The sequence below is a fragment of the Temnothorax curvispinosus genome, unplaced genomic scaffold (assembly GCF_003070985.1).
Source record: "Temnothorax curvispinosus isolate PA1 unplaced genomic scaffold, ASM307098v1 QBEX01015898.1, whole genome shotgun sequence".
Lineage (NCBI taxonomy): Eukaryota > Metazoa > Arthropoda > Insecta > Hymenoptera > Formicidae > Temnothorax > Temnothorax curvispinosus.
In genome coordinates this window covers 666,578-687,422 of record NW_020225678.1, presented here as the reverse complement: position 1 = coordinate 687,422, position 20,845 = coordinate 666,578, and the positions used below count along the sequence as shown (strand labels likewise).

Genomic DNA, 20,845 nt, shown 5'->3' with positions numbered 1-20,845 from the left:
ACTATCTACAATCATCATTTTACTTTGAAACAAAGCCATATTGTGGGTTGTTTTAGATCTCTCTCCTTTCTTTACACACGTTTTTAGATAGCGTAGGATTTTTGTGGTCCTTGGTTTACGATTATAATACAAATTTCGAGATTCATTTGCATACATATAATCCCACGACCATTAAAGTAATAGCATCTCGTAATTTTGTTGATTTATACTTGGCTTAGCTACCAACTTATTTCCAGCTTTCCGATAAGTTTCCGAGACTGCAGTACGACGGTCCATAATCTTGTGAATATCATTCTCACGTATTTAGATAGAAACGTGTGCTCGCTTAACGTTCTATGAATAGTAAACGATTTTATATGGAATCGGAAAGGAGACAGTAAATCGCGCGTAAAAACACTAGCCAAATGCAAACTGCTGCTCGCATATAACAATTGATATAATTTATTTGCGCAAGCGAAGAAAGACAAGGTAATGCAACCTACTTTGAGAATTTCGACGCACAAACGACGAGATCAAAATCTTGCGAAGCCAAAAAAAAAAGCGATCGCATCTATACGATATACCTTTCAACACTTCGGGTTTGTGATATACGTGCGGATACAGTGCTGCATTTGGAAAGAGATGTCAGAGCATCCACTTTTGTCATTTCAGATGCTCGTAAATAAGAAAGTGATAAAAATAGTGGTAATGATGTATATTATCTCCACTGTAAAAGATGGAATTGGAAATTGAGATATTAAACGATTTGCGCTCACTACTGACCGCCACCCTCTGCCTGCCTGCCTGCTTAATTGACTGATTATTTTTTCACAGTTTACTATGATTGGTAACGTAATCTGATACATATATTTTTTTTTTGTCACTTCGCAAACAAATTGTTTTTACCAAATTGTTTATTTGGTTACTCGGAATTTCTTGGTACTAACTTACAGGCCATTTTCCGTATTATAGTAGATACGTTACTCTTTTACGTAATGTTGTGTTTGCGCAACGTTCTTCGTGCATTTTAATACTTCAATCGTATTCTTGAAGTCGGTTAAAAAGAGAATTTCTCGCTTTAATCCCGAGATAAAATTCGGACGTTCGGATAAGTTCACTATAAGTTGAAAGCATTCACGTAAGTATCTCAATAAAAAAAAAGAAATTAATTTTTCATATTAAATATTAGTAGAATTAGACAATTACTTAACATTGAAAATTAAAGACTTTGGTGAGTTCTTATGCGGTTTTCATAAATCAGAAATTAATCTTGTTAAATTGTAAGAGATTTTTTGGAGAGACATTCACACTTTTGACATTTTGATTTTCGATGTTAAGAGAAAGTATCTTGATGCTTAATTCTTCAAAATTAATTTCCTCTATTAAAAACCAATTAATTAATATTAATAAAAAACTTGATTATTTATTATTGTGTTTAGAACTTTATTAATATGCTTTAATTTTAATTCCCGAATAATTTTATTAATACTTCAAATTTTTTACATAATCATTATTTCATTTATAATATTGAAATAACTTGTTAAAACATCAAATTTTTTATGTTATCTATATATATGTATATATCGGCAAACGAAAGCATAGTATTATATCTTTTATTTTTGATACATTTATTTCTTCGTACAAAAGTATATAAAATTATGTTGCTATCTCCTCTTTAGAAGTTGTCGTGGGCTAACTTATACAAGTTTAACATGGAATGTACATGTGTGATACAAACTTAATTATTTATTCGTTATTCTTTATATATTTGACATTTGATTTCACATTTTTTATCGTATAGAAGCTAAAAGATTAGATCGTCTGTCCGTATTCTGGAATATTGCCCGGATCAGTTGTTTGACTTGTGGAGCGGTGAATTCCTGTGCTAATGGGCCTTTCCCACTTCCCCATCTAACTTCAATTTCTTTCAGTGACGCACCAAGTAACTTGATCAGTTCCAAAAATTTCCCCCATTTACGTACATGCTGCTGAATCTGTTGATCCTATAAAGTGAAAATGCCAATTAATATACATCTGCTTCATTGAACGGAATAATATTCTTATGGCTTAACTTTTACAGGAACCAGTTGGAACGCTACTATCACGAACAACTATATGATATCGAATGTATGACATTAAATCCAATAAAAATTTATGTCATATTAAATTTCTCGTATATGTATTTGTACTTTATCTTTTTGTATTATGTCTTTCGTATTATATACTTACAGGAAATATCTGCGGCGTTCGTTTCACCACCATATTAAATAGAGTTACCAGTTCGGTCGCGACATCAATTGGAATATCTTCCGCAGATATGACTTTCGTCACCAAATCGTCAATCATGGAATTTGTTATACATCCTAAGATGTCAAAATAAAAATTAGAAACGTATTAAAATATAACGATGAGGTGAACAAAAATCTCAAGGATAAAAAGACTAACCAACGGCTTTACAGTAGATATTTATAGGCAATACATCCAGCCAAACAGTCTTTAATAATTCCAATTGTCTGATGCATTGTCTTAATGCACGTTCGGTGCTAGGATCTAGCTGAGGCGCCTGGCTTAATCCTGAGAAACCTAATTGTAAACATAAAACATTTTAGTTAAATTTACTTCACTTTCTTCGTAGCTAATGAGAGTAATGAGTAAATTATATATATAAACCTGAATCCTTGATGATGTCGAAAATAATATTTCTTTGATATCTCATATGATCCAGGAAGCATTGCGATCCAACGTCTCTGAGTATCATGACCTGATCCGCGAATGTCAAGTTTAATCTTTGTACAATTTTTGAGAATCTGTCTCTGTATTCGTGCGCCAGTGTAAGCAAGTGGTGGGCGAGATACATACAGTTATTGTGAAACAAAGCTAAACATAACAGTGATAATAATTTATGTAACATTCCTTTTATTCGTGTTAGAATTAGTTTTCACTTTTATCACGTATTATTCTTACCAACTTGCTGCGGTATTGTTTCCAAGAACTTTTTATGATGTTCGGGCACTAAACCAGCGTACATTTCGAATACATTTCTACATGTGTAAAATAATCTAACAGCGCAAGCATCCGAACTATCGCAAGCCTCATCCAATATTGTTCTTGCTAGTTCTAGCGTTTCTTGTGCATTTTTGCTAAAATTCAATTGATATAATATTTATATTTAGTCTTAATCTGAATTAATTATTATTAATCAAATAATATACCTTATTTGACATTTAGGTAGATGAAATGACATATCGCTTAACTTCTTTTCAATGGATAATTCGCAATCGTTCTCGAACGCTTTATTTATAAGTTTGGGCGGTTCCTACAGCAGAACAGAATAATTGAAAATCAAACAATCTATTATAGCTCTACGTATCTATTATCTTAATATAACAATAGTTGAATGCATACCTGCGGCTCGTATCGAACAGAATCGTGCAGATCTTTCCTCATTATATTTCTAGCTTTGGCTAATAAATCCTGACATATTCTATCGATAAAGAGTTTGTCAATATTATTCGTATATTCTGATAAGAAGAGTTGATCCTCGGAAAGGAAACCTGAAAATTTTTCATCGTTTAGATGATGCGTAATGTAAGATAAATATTTTTATCTCACGAATTATTAGACGTAAGTACCGATTACTACTAAGTAGTTTTGAAATTCGTTAATTGTCTCGACCACAGGCTCGAAGTTCTTCAGATCCGCGTTAGAAGTCGGGATGGTGTGAGAGATGCAGTCTGCTATCAAAGGACGCGACAATTGTTCCAGCAGATGCGGTTGCAATTTTCTCAGAAAGGTTTCGTCATCCGCGATCATCAGATTTAAATGTTGATGGAGAAATTTGAAGAGTAGCTTCAAGTTGTACAGTACACCTTTGTAACACGGCATCTTTTTCCTCTCCAGTATCTCGACGGTAAACACTTTCTCCTTAACGACATACACCGAGCAGTGATCATAAATGATGGGTTTGATTATATGATCCATCAATTTTGTGGAAAATGTTTCCAATTCATTTTCGAGATGATCCATAATGTGCAATCCTCGCATTAATTCCCGTATGTCGTCATATTCGGTTTTAATGGTGACCGAGGTGATCGTTTTGCCCTCCTTCTCATCGTTGCTCCAGCAGATTCGATCGCGCAAGAGGCCGGAGGCTTCCATCAAGCACGAGCGAGAGAGATTGCAGTATTCATCCCTGATTGCCGCATATATTTCGAGATCGTGCAGGAGGCTATGAGGATTTTCCAACAGAGATTGCATTTGCCGCAGAGTCTTGGCAGTCTCGACGTATTGCTTTTCCTCTTGGGTCTTTTTTATAGATTTTATGCACTTGTGTAGGCTTATCAGTTGTTGGGATAGTTGCAGGCTGATATTGGACTCCTTTAACGCCTGGGAGAGCGCTTTCAACTCCTTTGTCGATCCGGACAGCTCGATTTTGATCTGTATAATAAATGCAAATAATATATTACGAAACGTACGTTTTATCATATTTAGAGTGAAAGATGCTGGTACAACGTACTTGATCATTTATTCTGCTCTGCAAAATACCTATTTCCTCCAGCAGCTGCTCCGTCTTTTTAACCAGGTGTATATCTCTCGTCAACTTTGCATTGAACTCGACATAATTGTCATCCATGAAGTCTTTAACTTCATATTCCAATTTCGTTATTTCCTTTTGTATTTCGGCAATGTTTTTGTGGAGATTTACCTTCTCAAGCTTACCTGCGCGACAAAAGAAACGTTGCTCGTATCTTTTGTTATAAATTTTATTTCATGTATAAATTTCAATTCGTTATAAATTTCATACAATCAATCCTAACACATTGTTGTCTACAAAGACTACAATTTCTAGCCGACAGAAAGTCTGTTTTAGATTTATAGGAGAACATAGAATTAGATTCAGTGTATCGACGACTGTCCACAATTGTTCAAACGTGGCAGTTTGTAAATATTACCTGCCGTGGCCAGTACATCCGCTACAAACGAAGTCATGTTGTAGAGAGACCCTGGTGCAGAATGAGGCTGAAATTTAGGCGTCCGTCTCTTCGGTCAATCGCTCGAGCGATTAAACACTTAAAAACGCGTTTAACACTACTCCGAAACTCCGAATCAATGATTATAACCTTAATTGGTCACGCGTCGTGCCAGATTTTGCTCCTGCGGGAAATCTCCTGCGATCGTAGTCGCCAATTTCCAATCTTATCGATTTTGTTCAGCGAAAATCGAGTCGAGAAAATCAAAGCGTTTGACATGCACGACGGTACTGGACAGCAACCATATATTTTTAAGCAAATCTGCCGGTTATTACGCTTCGCAAATATATGACGCGACAAGTCGACTTGTTTCATCCGCGTTCCGCGTATTTGCCGCGATAAAGCAAATAAAACACATCCAAGCCTGAAATGAAATAAAGGGAAGTGTATGTAAAAAATTAACGGCAAACTTTTATGTCATTTGTGCAAGCGTCACGATTTTCGTTCTGCCTGAAAACGAGATGGGAATATAATTGAGAATTGCAGAGGGAAGGAAGATGAAAAAGTGCAAAAGGTACAGCAACGAAGAACGAATTCCCAGACAACACAATGTCCAAAATCGGGATATTGAACGTTTTTTTAGACATCATATCATAAAATGTCTTCAAGACGTCTTTTGTCCCGATTTTGGACATTCGTGCTGTCTGGGTTGGCTAATGATAACCAAATGACATCATTCCCTGAACCTGAACTCGAACTTTCAGATGGCGCAAGGTCGCAAGGTGTGAATTAATTAGCCTAGAAGAGTTCGACGGTTCTCCGATCGATTACCTAGTGGACCTAACCTCAACCTGGTACCGCTACGATGTTGGTCCGCTTGCCGGCGGACCGCAGTCTCGCGAGCTCGCGTCGATCGTCGATCGTTCCCCGCGGCCGGGACGCGAGTCGCGCGGCCGCGTCGTCGTCGCGTCCAGGAAAATCCGGAAGAAACTCAGCCGGAGGCTCGCACGCACCGGCACCGGCCGAGATTTTCAATTGGCGCATTAACCTCGTCCCGATGTCACGCACGTTATGACGTAGACGGTAGGGGATACCGCAATCGGGAAGTCTACTACCATGAGCAAGCTTAGATTAGGGTCAGAGTACATCCCGCTGACGGAGGGCGACATGTCGAAGGTCCGCCTCGTCGTGCCGTTCTCCCGAGTGGCGTGGTTCACCGTGTTCCTGCCCTTCCTGGCGTTCGTCTTTTGCGTCGCCTGGTCGGTCCTCTACAACTTCGAGCACTCCACCTCCACTCATTGCCAGGTACGATTGTTTAATCGGCCGCGCAGCGAGATAACGACGGCTGTTTTAATGTTCTTCCTAATGGAAATCGAAGCTAAGTATCTTACGTAACTCGGAACGAACGGCGGCGCTTATGATAGGTTTCTAGAGGAGTGGTCTTTTAAAAAGATTCAATTACGTGATTCAGCACGTTTTTCGAAATAAACGTTTCTTACGTATAAGTGAAAAGTTGTTGTAAAGCTTGTGACAGCTTTGTAAATTATAAAGTATAATTTTATGTAAATTTATCAAGTTTTGTATAGGCTCATGGAAAATGTAACTTCGTTCTTTCTTTCATGCAATTTCTAGGTATACAATTTTTTACCATCTATCTCGGCGGCCATAGGTCACTATAGGCCTCAGAGAGATGTCTGGAAGACTGCTATAGCACTGCAAGCGATAGTGAGAACCTTGGTGTTTACCCTGTATTATCGTTACTACAAGGAGCATGTTTACAAATGGGCACAATATCTAAGTAATATCGCGCTCGTTATGTACGCCATTGAAAATACTTCTCTGGTGACACTGAGCTTTTGGACTTCCGACGAGAATTACGGTATGCAAACGCATGCGTCTGAGAATTTGCATAAATATGCGTATGAATATTTAGGCGTAGCGCGTGATACGATATGATTAATGTGCTTATGTCTTGCTTTTCTTACAGCATTCCATAAGATGTCTTTCATAACTTTTTTGATGACGTCGTTTATACACATGTTCTTAGCGTATTATATTATGAAGAGCTGCGTGAATATTGCAAAAGGCTTGAACGATACTTCCTTGAAGTGGAAACGGAGATCAATGATGTTAAATGTGTTATCTATACTAATAGCGTGTTACTTCTTTTATAGGCATAATAAATACTGCGAACCTTTAGGTAAGATATTAATCGACATTCTTATTATTATACGTAGCTGGCTTTTTTAGTTTACGTTATCTTAGGGAACCGAACATATAATTTCAGTGTATTCAATGTTCGCCTTGAGCGAATACGGAGTTGTGCTCTCAAACATGGGATATCATCTAACCGCCGCATTGGATTTTGCTACTACGCACCTTATGCTATCAGGAAACAGACTAAGAATTATCTAAAAAATTTTTAATCACTTTTACATAAGCATATGTGATAATTGTTACATATATTTCAACTTTATTGTATATTACTGTACATATTATTCGTGTCTGAAATCTTTGTGTATTATATCCGAGTATTGAAAAATAATTTATTAGATAGTTTATACAAAAATATAATTTGTAGCTTTTAGGAAGCATGAACGCATTACACAGATATTAATGCCAGATATATTTATCAATATTTGTAGCAGAGCACATTTTTTTAAGGCACTTTAATTAATGCTAAAAAGTTAGAAGAGCATAGAATTTTGTATATAATGATCTTTTTTGCTATTATCTTATTACAAGTTGTTTCTTAAATATTTACTGCTATAACGACTAAAACATTAATGTATAAAAAAAGGTATAATATACAGATATATATTTTTCGAGATAATTGCTTAATACAAAATTATATGACACGTAGAAAGTCTCTTTGGGAATCTTCTTTTTAAATGCTTGTTCTGTTTCGCATTTCACATTTGTGCGATTAGACGACTATGTACATCAACATACATTAAAATTTGAAGTCGCGGTCGAGTTTGTCGGCGATAAATTTCGCTATCGCCATAGAACTAGTTGCAGCTGGCGATGGCGCGTTCCGGCAGTGTAATACTCTGCTTCCGATCGTACCAGTGCCTCCGTCGAAAACAAAATCGTCGACCAGCTTGCCGTCTTTGTCCAGTGCCTGTGCTCTTACGCCCGCCGGTCCTCTGTTAACGATTACGAAAGAGAATCTTACGAAAATAAACACAGCGTAAAATATACTGACCTTTTCACATCTCTGTATGTAACTTCGGGAATAAATTTCTGAAGGTCCTTCACAGCCAACGGATAGAAGATTGATTTTATCATCTCCATGCAACCTGGTACGAAGTATCGGAAGCATAGTTTGTATAAACCAGGGAATTTTGCCATCTCTATGCAGTCTCTTACGTTTATATCAAACCAACTGGAAGAGAATCGATTTTAACGTCGTAAAATCTGTGTCTCCTAAATATTTTCGTGACTATATAAATAATAGACATGTATTTAGATCTCTTGCGATATTTGCAAATGTTATTCAATCGTGTAGGTTTAAGTAAATAATATTTTTGCAATAATCAATACCTATAGCCTTCTCTAGCGAACGCGAGAACAGCGTTAGGACCCAACCAGATATCGCCGTTCACTCTCGGCGTGAAGTGCACGCCCAGGAATGGGAATCGGGGATCGGGCACCGGATACACATTGGTCGTGCAGAGATGCCGTTTGTTGTCGTTTAACAGAAGGTACTCGCCGCGAAACGGTACTATTCGCGGACTTAAATCGCAGCCCGTCATCACCGCCAGTCGATCTGAATGCAGACCAGCGCACGTCAGCACGTATTTCGTTGGTATGCACTTCAAGAAAAAAATAGCCAAAATATTAGATAATCAACGCGACAGTACGTAATAAGATACGGTTTATGTGGGAAGATCATACTTTGCTTTTCGATTGAACGGATATGGGAGCTAGTTGACTCTTCCCTTTCGATTCCGCCATCTCCGTGAATCCGTTTACTTCGAAATTGAGAAAAATTTCGCCTCCCATCTTTTGAAAATCTTCGGCAAAAGATTTACACACAACCGCCCAATCCACTATACCAGTCCATGGTGACCATATAGCCTTTTCTCCCTAAAAATAAGATAATTCAATTATTCGCTTTTAATTGTCGCATTTTTTATACACAGCTATAGATTCTTCATGTAACGTATTAAAAATAAAATTAAAATATCAAGGACGATAGCACATAAATTAAATTTTTATTTAAAAATATATTTGTCTCGATATATATCCGATAGGACGAATTTGTCTGATTAAAACTTAATTTAGTATATTTATAACACATTAATATCGCGAATTTTTCTATGCAATTCAACACGATTATTCTTTTCTGTTTATACCTTGCATTTGGGTTCGTATTTCGAAATGCAGTCTTTCTCAACAATCTGTAAATCGGGCACTTTGTTTTTCGTTCCTCTATCGAAGAGATCGTCTATCCTCTTGACTTGAGTCGGATTCTGGGCGACAATCAGCTTGCCGACCTTCTTATGAGGTATGTTATTCTTGCAAAAGTACTCGTACGATAGCTTCAGGCCTTCTACACAAAGTTTCGCCTGCAAACAAGTCTCGCCGTCAGATCACGGACGTTTTAACACTCTAATCGTGCAACGTAAATGAAAACCAATTCTGAAAATATTGCGAGGATAATTAATTTCTTATGCAAGTTAATATAAAACAATGTTTTTGTTATTTTTGGACCGAAGACTGAATGTATTGTTTCTCGCATCGAAAAGACCGATCGGTTTATATCCCGTGGCGAATAAAAATCATCATTAACCGTCTTCACTTCTTACTATTAATCTTATCACAGGTCTTATCAAAATAACTGCGTGAAGAAGTTAACACGTTCATTTCAGTTTACCTTCATGCTTCCAGGGGTGTAATAAATGCCGGCGTGCACCACGCCACTGTTGTGGCCTGTTTGATGCCTAGCCAGAGCGTTCTCCTTCTCCACAATGGCCATTTTCATGTTCGGATGCCGCATGATCATCTCGCGAGCGGTCGCGCAGCCGACGATTCCACCACCCACGATCACCAGGTCGTACGTGGTGCATGTGCTGAAAAATTTCGTTCACCTGAATCGTACGCACGATCGCATCGCTTGCGGATAGCGATAGAAATAATAAACGGAAATAAGAGATTGAAGAAGAGACACTTTCTCGGCGAACGTTATGGGAAATTTCACGGGACAAGGGGAATTCCCACAACGAGAAATTCTCGCGCGCGACAGGGATGCGTAATCCGCACGTGTGCAGATGTACACGGCCGTCAAACTTCGTCCGCGTTGAGTATAACAGCTGCAGCTTCGCGAAGTACGTGAGATGTTTATTAATCCGCGGCTAAAGAGCTTATTATCAGGCGTTCGCCTACGCCGCAGGTTTGGACAAGAACTTAACAGTTCTGCGTTGGATTAAATGGTGGCTGGTTATTAAATGCTGTCATCGCGCGGCACTTTAGGGGACGATGGTTTACGTTATTCGGGAGATTTCACGGTGTAATTCTTATAATACAAAAAGATCGATACCTTGCCGTGGACCGATAACGAGATAAATAATTCAGCTGCGGCGCAACCCTCTTGGTCAGCGACGTTATCACGTTCGTTCTCATCACGTCGAATTCGTCGTCACCTCAGATTAGGACCGCGCGCTTTCTACACAGAAGCATCACTATGTAGAGATTAAGCAATTGGTTTTCCCCACATCGACATCAAGTCAGATTAATCGCGTATTTAAAATGTGGGTGTCACATTTCAATCTCGACGATTAACGTCCAATTTCACAATCTTGCTCTCTCTCTTTCTCTCTTTCGTTTTTTCTCCACGACGATTTGTCGGCGACGCGATAATCCAATTCTCGATAAATCGAAATTCTCGCATGATCCGCAAAAGGATTAATTATAGAATTACATAGTCATACTTTATGAAGAAGGCATTAATTACAAAGTTAATTACGTGTTAAGTGACTTTTCTTTAGTTCCATAAGAATACACTCAAAGAAGCGCTCGATTTAAAGAGATTTTCAAAATTATTCTCTTTTCTATTTTCTTAACTACTTCGTTCATTCATACGTCGATCAAAATTGATGCACGATTATTGCATGCTTTACGATGTATGCATTGTATGCAATGTTGTATTTTATACAAATGCAATACAGAAGATAGAAGGGAGACGGAATAATTTAAAAAATCTGCATACATTGTAAAGCAATAATCGTGCGCCATAAAGTTTTAATTTTGGAGCGAGTTTATTGTTCCAAAGTGATTCAAAATGAGGCACTCGATGTAAAGATTCTCGAATTATTTCTCCCTCCCATCCCTTTTCATAAAGTATTTTAAATTGATTCATTCATTCATTCATTCACATGTGGAGTGACGTGGACCAGACGAGTCGGTACAATATAGCGCGATACAAATGCGACATGCATCGTGCGGCAACAATCGTGCACTACGCACTATAAAATATATTATAGTTTTGGAGCGAGTTTATTATCCCAAAGTGATCCAAGAGGCACTCGATGTAAAGATTCTCGAATTACTGCTCCCTCCCATCCCTCTTCATAAACCATTTTAAATTGATTGATTCATTCACTCATTCACATGTGGAGTGACGTGGACCAGACAAGTCGGTATAATATAGCGCGATACAAATGCGACATGCATCGTGCGGCAATAATTGTGCATTAAAAAAGTTAATTTTGGAGCAAGTTTCTTATCCCAAAGTGATAGCTAGGCTCCAAGAAGCACTGATGTAAAGAAAGGGTGTCGAATTATGCCTTCCCCGTTTTCACACACCATATATTTTATTCCACACGTGGATCACGTGACTCGATTGCGTAACACAAATGCAACAGTACAGAGTCTATATTTGTATAATGATCACAGCTAATAATTTACAGATTTACGCGCTTGCACGCACCGTCAAAGTCAGAGTCTAAAACTCAGGGAAGGCACGTTATCAGCGTTATCACGAACGTATCGAGAGAGGGAGAGAGAGAGAGAGAGAGAGAGAGAGAAAGAGAGAGGCCTGAATAATCACAGTGTGTGCCTGAATTTACGGGAGAACGTTCAGGACACTGGACTTCAGGTCATGCCGCGGTGTTATTTTTGGAGCACAAAGCAAAATTATCACGTACTCCGCGGACGACACGAACGCGAAATCGTCCGATCCGCGCACCTCGTGACGCGTCTCCGTCACGTGTCGTCAGCAGCTGCTGTGAGCGCGGTACGATATTTTTCGCTGCGGTAAAACATATCGCAGTGACGGCGACAGACCGGGACTCCGGGCGAACGATCGATCAATAATTAATCGGCAATTAGTAATCACGAAACGGGAGTTCACTGCCCGTTCTCATCGGGGAGTCGCCGCCCCGATTATTAATCATAAAAGTACAATCATTTCCCGATTAATGATTGACCTTTTTAATCATGATCGATGATTATTTTAGCTCTCGTCGCTTTCATTATTCACAAAGCTGATGATCACTGATTACTTAATAATTATTAATTATCGTTTTATGCACTCCTTCCCTGTCTTTCTCGATAGCTTTTTTTCTTTCTCTGATATTTTATTTTTATTATATTTAGGTATAAACACGAATATTCAGGGATATTTTGGGGGGAACGAGAAAACATATTTCATATTTATTGAATTAATTTTTTTTTATAAATCATTTTCTCGACGACGAGAGCTTAGATTGAGTTATTAATTTGAGGTAGACGAGCCTGAGCTCACGAGAGAGCCACGCTCGATTTTTAGGACCGACGATAAAGTCGGCGTTCGGCAAGTGGTGCCCTCTACGCGGCGACTCGAAGCAACGTTTCGGCCGACGTTTCGGAATTTTCAAATACGTGTAATCTTTCCGTCGATTCGCGCCGCGTTCGCGTGAAGTGCACATTTATCCGGATGAATAACGCGCGTTTGTTACTTCGCTCGTACTTCTCTTGTACGTTCGTTGTGTAGCGCGGATGTGTAGTTAAGGATAAACGGCCAAGTCGGAGCTGGAGGGTATGTAAGTCTCGCAATTTCTCTCTGCGCGTTCTTCTAAGGCGCCGTTTCTCTTAGCCGTATAACCTCCCTCACCTCTAGTAGTAGTCTTTTCTCTCTCGAACTATATTACGCGCGCGTGTTTCTCCCGTTTTGCATGTGGAAGAGATAAAAAATATGCGGCTGAAAGGAACAGTTCTCCGGTAGAACAAAAAGTCATAATGAAATCAAAACGATGGTAAAAAGACAAAAAATCGTCATTTTGATTTTATTGTGACTCGCCGTTCTACCTGGGTTCCGACAACAAATAGCCGTGCAACCGCACGAAATACCACAAAATCGATCATTCTAATTATAATAATATTACACCGAGATAAATTTTATTTTAGTTTGTACCATCAAGACGTATACAAAAATGCATTCTAGTCATACCAGAATTTTTTATTATTGTGATTGAATTTCTGATTTCGATATTCTGATTTTGATTTTGATATTTTACAGCTAGAATATTTGATAGACTTAAGTATTATAAGTATATCTGATTCGTACCTTTTTCTGGTTGAATCTATCATCAGATTTATAGTTTATACAATTAAACCTTTTTTCCCGTGTACAGTTAAAATAGTGTCAAATTATCGGCACTCAATTTGAGTCACTTTATATTTTATTTCTGTAGGTTGCCACTACTCCCATTCAATATATGTCGTTAACTTTAACTAAAACAATGTTAATTTAACTAAACCAATGGAGTTAAAATAATATACTGTTTTGTATTAAAATAACAAATTTCGATACGTATATGGTAGTTAAAAATAACAAAATGTTATTTAATTCGAGATATTGGTTTAAATTTCATCCTTTAATACTTAAGTGTTAAATGAAGTTATTCTTGCCGCGATAAGATATAAATAAGCAACCGTAGATTCTCGAAGACATAAATCGGCCCGTAGCTTTCAGATTGGTCTCTTCGCGGTAAATAAAGATAGTCAATTAGATATTTCAGGTGAAACCTATAATACTCGCAGTCGGCTGGCCGTTAACGTTCGCTATCTTAAATTCGATAATTTCATATCGCGATGATGAAATCTCAAAATAGGCGTTTAAACTTTAGATAGAAGGCAATAGTCGCGCGCGCGAGTTTTCCGTCAAATAGCAGCTGCGTTGAATACCTACTTACAATTAGAGACGAGAGAACACGGGGCATCGTTGGAAATATCGCGTACCGGCGGCGAGTGATCGAGGCCGCGACGCCGCGGTTTCGAAACGGCTTTTTTTCCCCAGGTGACAAATGACCGTGTCCGCGTCGATCGTTTCCTTCGGCAAACATCGCGCTTACGCGACAGCGTGAAAATTAATTAACGCACGCTAATATAACGCACACTGATTAATTAACGCACTCTAATAGCGCGTTAGTGCGTCATCGACGGCATTTTCCTCCTTCGCACACACGTCGCCCGTCGCATTCTGCGATATAAATGCCAATAATAACGAAATTATATTTTGAAGTTCTTGAAATTCTTGAAAAATTATATATTCTAGAAAAATTATATTTGTTATAAAGCAACATTGCGACATCTGGCGCTACAGGCTTTACATTTTCTGTATAACGTATAGTTGAAAAACTCCTACTTTCAAATTGCAGTGTTTAAAATGAGTGTGTTAGATGATAAATAAATTAAAGAATTTGATAAGTACTAATAATAAAATTATATGCGGGTTAATCTATATTAATTATTCACATTTGTATAATTATTAATTTTATATCAATTAATATATTTATAATTATATTACTTATATCAAATAATATGTAATTTTCTAACCAAAAGCCTTTATTTTCCAATATGATACAACCTTAGCACATTTCGTTTCTTCTCTATTTTCTATTTTTTCTAATAATCTTAATTCTTTTCCACCCAAATCATCTTTCGCCTATTATGCTTACATTTTATTGAAATTACAAAATATAACATTTCCTTATATTATATTAATATTTATGAATATAATTATATTAATGATATGTATCTCTCCGCACAGAAAAAAAGAAATGTATATGCGCAAGAATATATAATCTTGAAATGAGATTATATTGCGTTAAACTAGAAAAACTTGTTTGAATGAAGTCATTTATATATGATCAAACGAAGTTTTATACATATATTCAATGAAGAAAAAAAAGTTGAAATTCTTATAAGAAGAATTATATATTCTTGCGTAGGTATATACAAGTATATCAGTTGATTTGACACTTCTTTTTTTCCGTGCGGAAACTATACTTGAAAGTAAGTACCTCAAATAACATTTCTAGTAAAAAAAAAAAAAAAAAACTAGATCGCTGCAGGTCGAACTATTTTCTACTGTATCCTGAAGATCGTGATTAAGAAATACTTATTCTGTACTTCTTACTAACAAGTCAATGATGTCTCTTTAATGGCACATGGACCGCGATCGAAGTTCAGCCTGACCTCGTAACATATGACTTGTTGTTACACGTGGTATCGAGAAAGAAACGAAAGACGACGACAACGACACGGTAGATATTGTTTCGCTGAGGTTTCTCGCGGTGATAAATGACCGTGTCCACGTTTCTCAGTTCCTCGTTGCACGAGGATGTATGAACGCGTACGAAGTCGGACGCGGTCGAATGGTCGAAGAGTAATTGGCAGTTACGCAGCGGACGTAATCCAATTTATCATTTGGTGAAGGAAACGGGGTAATATCTCCGCGGGAGATAACGTGGGACGCGCATTATATGCTTAACTGCGAAAGGAGTACGCGCGGCAAAAATTTCCCCAGTCGCCATAGTTCGATATTTAACCCTCCGTTTGTATACGTGGGTCTACGGCGTCCGAGACAAAATAATAATCTGCTCGTAACTTTCAGGCCGGTTCTACATTAATAGTATCGTAGAGTCGTAAGTCGTAAGTCGTAAGTCGTAAGAAATTGACCAATCACAGTCGATTATTCTCCTCAAATTCGACTGTAATTGATCAATTTCTTTTACGAGTTACGACTTACGACGCTATATACGATACGACTAATGTAAAACCGGCCTAAAACTTGCAAGCCTGCGAGAAAATATTAAATAAACACGATGTTTATCAAAATGGCTATAAAATCGTCAATGAAGACAGACGTGTATTTTTTCAGATTTTTTAAATACTTTAAAGTAGGGAAAAATAGCGTCAAATGTTCCAAATCCACGTATACACTCCAAGGATGCAAATAAAAAACATATACAGACGGAGAGTTAAAGTCACACGTGCCATGCGTCCGTAACGTTTCGCCACACGATACACAGCTCGGTTCGCTCGATTCGAAAAAAGTCCCTCGGTTTAGTCTCGCGAGGTTATTAACGGCCAAATAGTTTCATTAAGGAAAAATCGATTACACGAGTTATATCTAGAAATGATCTGCGGACCCCGAACACGCGCGACAGGAGAGAACAAGCCGCCGCGCCCGCACAAAGCTAGGCCGTTATTTGTATCGCGCGCATTAATATTTCATCGTTCTAAATGCAACTCGTGTGCGAGCGCGCTTGCTTGCTTGCTTTCTAAGCAACGCCCTTAATCTCGTCATCCATAATCCCGTACGCTCCTACGCTCGTAGTATCAGGAGCATTATTTTCAAGGCAGGCACGCCCGCGCGCGTGGTCGAGCGGAGATATAAATAAACGATCGCTTAATAGCGCTTGGCACGGTGCCCGGTAAACAATTTCGATGCCGCGGTGATCCGGTGGTGCGGTTCCGCGATATTAGCGGTAAGTTTCGTTATCCCCGTTTCGCGGATGGGCTCGCGGGAGGGAGGGAGGGAGGGATGAGGACTGCATTACGCGAGCGAAGCTTACGTATAGAATTACGGCAGAATTTCACGAAAGTTCACCTTCTCCCCCACCGAGGTCGTTCACCCTGAATCGCGAACGAGCGCGAATCCGGACAGTTTGATTAAGAAAGAGAAGTTTCGGCGGCCGAGAGGAACCGAGCGTATTAAACGCGCGGCCGGCTGTGCCGCATGTGCAATGCGGATCGTGTGTCGCACCTGGCTGCGGTATTATATCGAATCTAGGAGATCCCTGCCCATTCCAACCCTCTGCCCATTGTCCCGTTCCCCTCCCCCCTCCCCCCTCCTCCTAGAGAACCGGAATTCTCTCACGCATCTCGCGCGCCGCGGCGAAGAGCGAAGAGCCTGGCTTGTCTTTTCGTTTTATTATCTCGTACGTCGGAGCGAGATACCTCCCTCTGTCGCGTGGTCTGTCGAGACAGTATTGTCGCGAAGTTACTCGCGGCTTGCGAGAACTTATCGCCGACATATCCCGCAAGTGCTTCGTCCTCGCTAAGACGATTAATTTCTGCGGAAACGCTTCTTCGTTGAAGCGAGGATATCTTAACTTCTATTCAAATAACCGTTTTCTTCTTCCGGTCGAAGGAAACGACGGTTTTCCTCGTAACCGTTATTCGCAATCTAAACTTTTCGTAATTAGATACCCTTACAGAAATTTAATACTGTAAGTGATTATTTGGCTAGTGATAAATTACTTATTTCAAGTATTAAAAGTACTGTTTTTAATGATTTTCATACTCAAAATAATTAATTACTAGCCAAATAATCACTTACACTACTTACAGTATTAAATTTCTATAAGGGTATTGAATTACTTTAAAGATAGATAAGATAAAAGATCAATAAGAAGTACAATCGCTCAACTTTCTCTCCCATGGAAGCAAGTATATATAAAATGATTACAAATATAAAATATATTACGGTATTGATTGTAGATATAAATGGGTTCCGAGTATTTATAAATTTATTTTAAACGGAGCCTACGTGCTCGATTCTCGAATGGCCTCGATATATGTGCCTCATGTAGGCGCGTCCCTGAAATATGTGCTCAGAGCGTGAAACCGGTTCCATATGGCGAGTAATTTCACAATAATACAGTTGTGCGAAAATAAGACTTGCGTTAAAGAAACGGAGTCTCGTTGGGGATGAAAGTGAAATGGAAATCATTTAGAAAATAGACTGAGTTTTGAAAACGCCTTTTAGAAACTGCATTATTTATATATTTACAATCATATTCAGAAAAAATTTATATATATATATGATATACATACTTATATCTGATTATATTCTATATAATCTAATTTTTCTTTCTGTTGAAAAATGCTCCGAGTGCCAATAACCGATAACTACAATTGGTTACACTATAATTGGTCATAGACGTTAAAAATACATTTATAAAGTACAAAATAAGCCTGTAAAATATCTCCCCTTTTACAAACGAGTGCATTGCTCGAAGGAAACGTACATTTCTTCGAGCATCTATTTCTCGCTCGGCTTTTTTCGCCAAGTCTCCGTGGATTCTGTCTTGAACTCCCGGAGTCTTCGATTTTGATTTATGTAAAACGAACGGAGGTCTGTTAAACGGTTTGCAAGATACGGAAAAGATGCAGCGAGAGAGAGAGAGAGAGACTGAAACAAGTTTGGGAACCTCTATTGGCCATCGCGCGCGAGGCCTCGCCGTTCCCCCGTGCGATCACGCTCCTGAGCGTGCGTGGCCGCGGTGCGCGACGGTTCTTTGACTCTGTGCCGGGAGTCAGTCAACCCGGTGACGGCTTGCAGGCTGCGTGCTGGTTTCCGCCAAGCGTGCTCCTCTCGGCGCTCACGATCACGAGAGCCAAGACGCGCGCGAGTCGCGTCCGCGTGTGTACGTGTGCAAAATCTATATCAACGTGCGTACTGTGATCTGAGCCGACGATCGACTCGGCAATCAGTGGATTTTCGGGAGTCTTCGCACGCGTTTTCTCTCACGTGCGACGCGCGACGGGGAAGAGCGCGCTCGCTTCGAAAATGCGAAAAGCCCGCGATGCGCGCGGTCGACAGGTGACACGTTCTCGCTGAAAAGAAAAGTTTACGTTCCGCTCGTCGGGTTCGTTCCGAAGCGCATTCCGCCCTCGAAACGCGATGCATCGCCAACGAGCGCGCCGGTGAGCGAAGCGAGGGATTTTTCTTCGGCCCGATCGATCGGATCGTCGCGCGTGTTCCGCGATCGTGGGATTCCGTGGGATTCCGTGGGAATGTGGGAACCGGTTGTAGCACTGACGATGAAACGAGGAACCGCGTGCGATCTCTAAGCCGAGATCGATCCAGCGATTACGATCGACAGGAGTTCCTTCTCGGTGTACCATCACGCGTGCTCCGGAGTCCTTCCTATTCTTTCCACGTCGTTTGGGAGCAAAGACCCGTCGATTTATGTTCCGTAACAGCCGCTTTTAAAGAGGATCTACAGGATCGCCCGGTTATTGGGTTTGCCTATAGAAACGCCCGACCTTCGACTCCGGAAGCGTCACAGTTTACGAGGAACGTTTTCCAATAGAAATCCGTTTCCTCGAAGAAACCCTCGAGTGCCATTTTTTGCGGCGGAAGGATCAGAATAGTCGGCAGCAAAGTGCACCGACGGATCTCGAGTACTCCTATCGTTCCTCGGATCGTTTCTGCGCGCCGATCCGGTGAAAGGACGGAGACCTTCGCGGCGCCGCATCGCCACGTCGCTCGCGTCATCCTGAGGAAGGAATCCTGCAGACGCGAATCCTGCAGAGGCGATCCGAGCTGCCGCGGCAGCTCGAGAAGATCCACGAGGAACTCTCCACGGACTCCAGGACGATCGCCATCAGACGACGTACCGCCGGCGCATCCGCGATGGAGGACGAGCTTCGGTGCCCCAACTGCAAGGAGCTGTTCGTGGAGCCGGTGCTGCTGCCCTGCTGGCACGCGCTCTGCCTGGCCTGCGCGGTAAATCTGCAGGCGCCGCCGGACTCGCCGCCGGAGTCCACTGCCGACTCCGCCAACGCGCCCGGCTCCGATCAGGAGGCCGACAAGCTGTCGATTCTGTCGGAGACCGACTCCGGCGTGGTCTGCAGCAGCACGTCCACCAGCTCGCGGCCGGGCAGCTACGTCGGCACCCCGGGGAACGGCGGTTTCCCGCCGTCCGGCGGTACCCTCTGCCTGTCGTGCCCGGTCTGCCAGAAGACCGTCTACTTCGACGAGGGCGGCGCCCACAATCTGCCCAAGTACCGCGCGATGCAGCACATCGTCGACAAGTACCAGGAGTCGCGGAACTCGCGGCTGCAGTGCCAGATGTGCGAGGGGGAGCCGCGCGACGCGACCGTCGCGTGCGAGCAGTGCGAGGTTAGCGCGACGCCTGATATTGTATAAACGGGGGATGTATGTAGTCGGGGATGCAGTCCCGTTGATGAACGGGATTGCGAGAGGAATAGTACACGGATGTAAGGCGGAACAGCAAGTTGTCGCACCGGAAACGTCATTTCCCCCGGAACGCGTCGGATTAGCGTGAAGTATTTGATGACTAGTTAAATAGAGTCTAATGAGAGTTTGTAATAGCCGAAAGTAGCGACAAGACGTATGAAAAAAAGTAAATAGTCACTCGAATTAAGACGGAGGAGTGACTGTTAAAATAATAAACTGCAATGAGGTCAGGCTCGTGTTTTCAAGGCAAAATAGAAAAGAACAATAAACAGTTCGGGATATTAGCTTAAATTATAATTTATTGTCAATTAGACAAATTATTCGGAACGTTTCGGACTTCGCTGAGTCCTTCTGCAGCCGATATAAAATTACAAAAATAAATAAAATATTATTATGCAGGGAATCATGTATTATAATTAGTAAAAGTTAACGAATATATAACGTGAGTTAATTTTAGATAAAAAACGAAAATTGCAATATAAAAGACTGAACTGAATCGAGCTACAGATAGTCAAGGGGCTAATAATTGTTAATATTGATTTAATCTTTCGCTTGCCAACGCGTGTATGTTTAATCGGGAACTTCGTAGGAATGGCAGAATAAAGTTTCAAATAAAAATTCCATTAGAGCTGCT

General features: G+C 40.3%; 4 protein-coding genes across 13 annotated transcripts in view; 2 read left to right on the top strand and 2 right to left on the bottom strand.

Moving 5' to 3' along the window:
- Nucleotides 1–1,705: 1,705 nt before the first annotated feature.
- On the bottom strand, nucleotides 1,706–5,226 carry LOC112466125 (centromere/kinetochore protein zw10 homolog). The gene is made up of 10 exons (XM_025034023.1): nucleotides 4,932–5,226; nucleotides 4,496–4,698; nucleotides 3,612–4,416; nucleotides 3,385–3,533; nucleotides 3,192–3,295; nucleotides 2,944–3,119; nucleotides 2,650–2,856; nucleotides 2,425–2,562; nucleotides 2,209–2,342; nucleotides 1,706–1,982 (listed from the first exon to the last, which is right to left on the bottom strand). Exons 1-10 carry the CDS (start codon nucleotides 4,966–4,968, stop codon nucleotides 1,770–1,772), a joined length of 2,166 nt encoding a protein of 721 aa, XP_024889791.1. The 5' UTR covers nucleotides 4,969–5,226; the 3' UTR covers nucleotides 1,706–1,769.
- Nucleotides 5,227–6,045: 819 nt separating this feature from the next.
- On the top strand, nucleotides 6,046–7,388 carry LOC112466128 (post-GPI attachment to proteins factor 2-like). Its single transcript, XM_025034030.1, has 4 exons — nucleotides 6,046–6,254; nucleotides 6,582–6,828; nucleotides 6,937–7,149; nucleotides 7,237–7,388. Exons 1-4 carry the CDS (start codon nucleotides 6,066–6,068, stop codon nucleotides 7,362–7,364), a joined length of 777 nt encoding a protein of 258 aa, XP_024889798.1. The 5' UTR covers nucleotides 6,046–6,065; the 3' UTR covers nucleotides 7,365–7,388.
- A 13-nt stretch (nucleotides 7,389–7,401) lies between these two features.
- On the bottom strand, nucleotides 7,402–12,197 carry LOC112466126 (L-2-hydroxyglutarate dehydrogenase, mitochondrial). Of its 5 annotated transcripts, none has more exons than XM_025034026.1 (8): nucleotides 12,101–12,197; nucleotides 10,495–10,620; nucleotides 9,832–10,027; nucleotides 9,311–9,523; nucleotides 8,850–9,041; nucleotides 8,496–8,767; nucleotides 8,158–8,337; nucleotides 7,402–8,098 (listed from the first exon to the last, which is right to left on the bottom strand). In XM_025034026.1, exons 2-8 carry the CDS (start codon nucleotides 10,575–10,577, stop codon nucleotides 7,903–7,905), a joined length of 1,332 nt encoding a protein of 443 aa, XP_024889794.1. In that variant the 5' UTR covers nucleotides 10,578–10,620; nucleotides 12,101–12,197; the 3' UTR covers nucleotides 7,402–7,902. The 5 variants fall into 5 exon arrangements, with proteins under 5 accessions (XP_024889794.1, XP_024889793.1, XP_024889792.1 ...); XM_025034025.1 differs by lacking the exon at nucleotides 12,101–12,197 and adding an exon at nucleotides 12,023–12,097; XM_025034024.1 differs by lacking the exon at nucleotides 12,101–12,197 and adding an exon at nucleotides 12,004–12,091.
- Nucleotides 12,198–18,562: 6,365 nt separating this feature from the next.
- Nucleotides 18,563–20,845, top strand: part of LOC112466133 (E3 ubiquitin-protein ligase TRIM9) — a 100,728-nt gene continuing 98,445 nt past the window's right edge. For all 6 annotated transcript variants that reach the window (XR_003042106.1, XM_025034043.1, XM_025034041.1 and 3 more), the window contains exon 1: nucleotides 18,563–20,133. Coding sequence is in view for 5 of the 6 variants with exons in the window: in XM_025034043.1 (XP_024889811.1) it covers nucleotides 19,645–20,133 (489 nt within the window). In the remaining variant the exon portion in view is untranslated. The remainder of the gene's footprint in view (nucleotides 20,134–20,845) is intronic.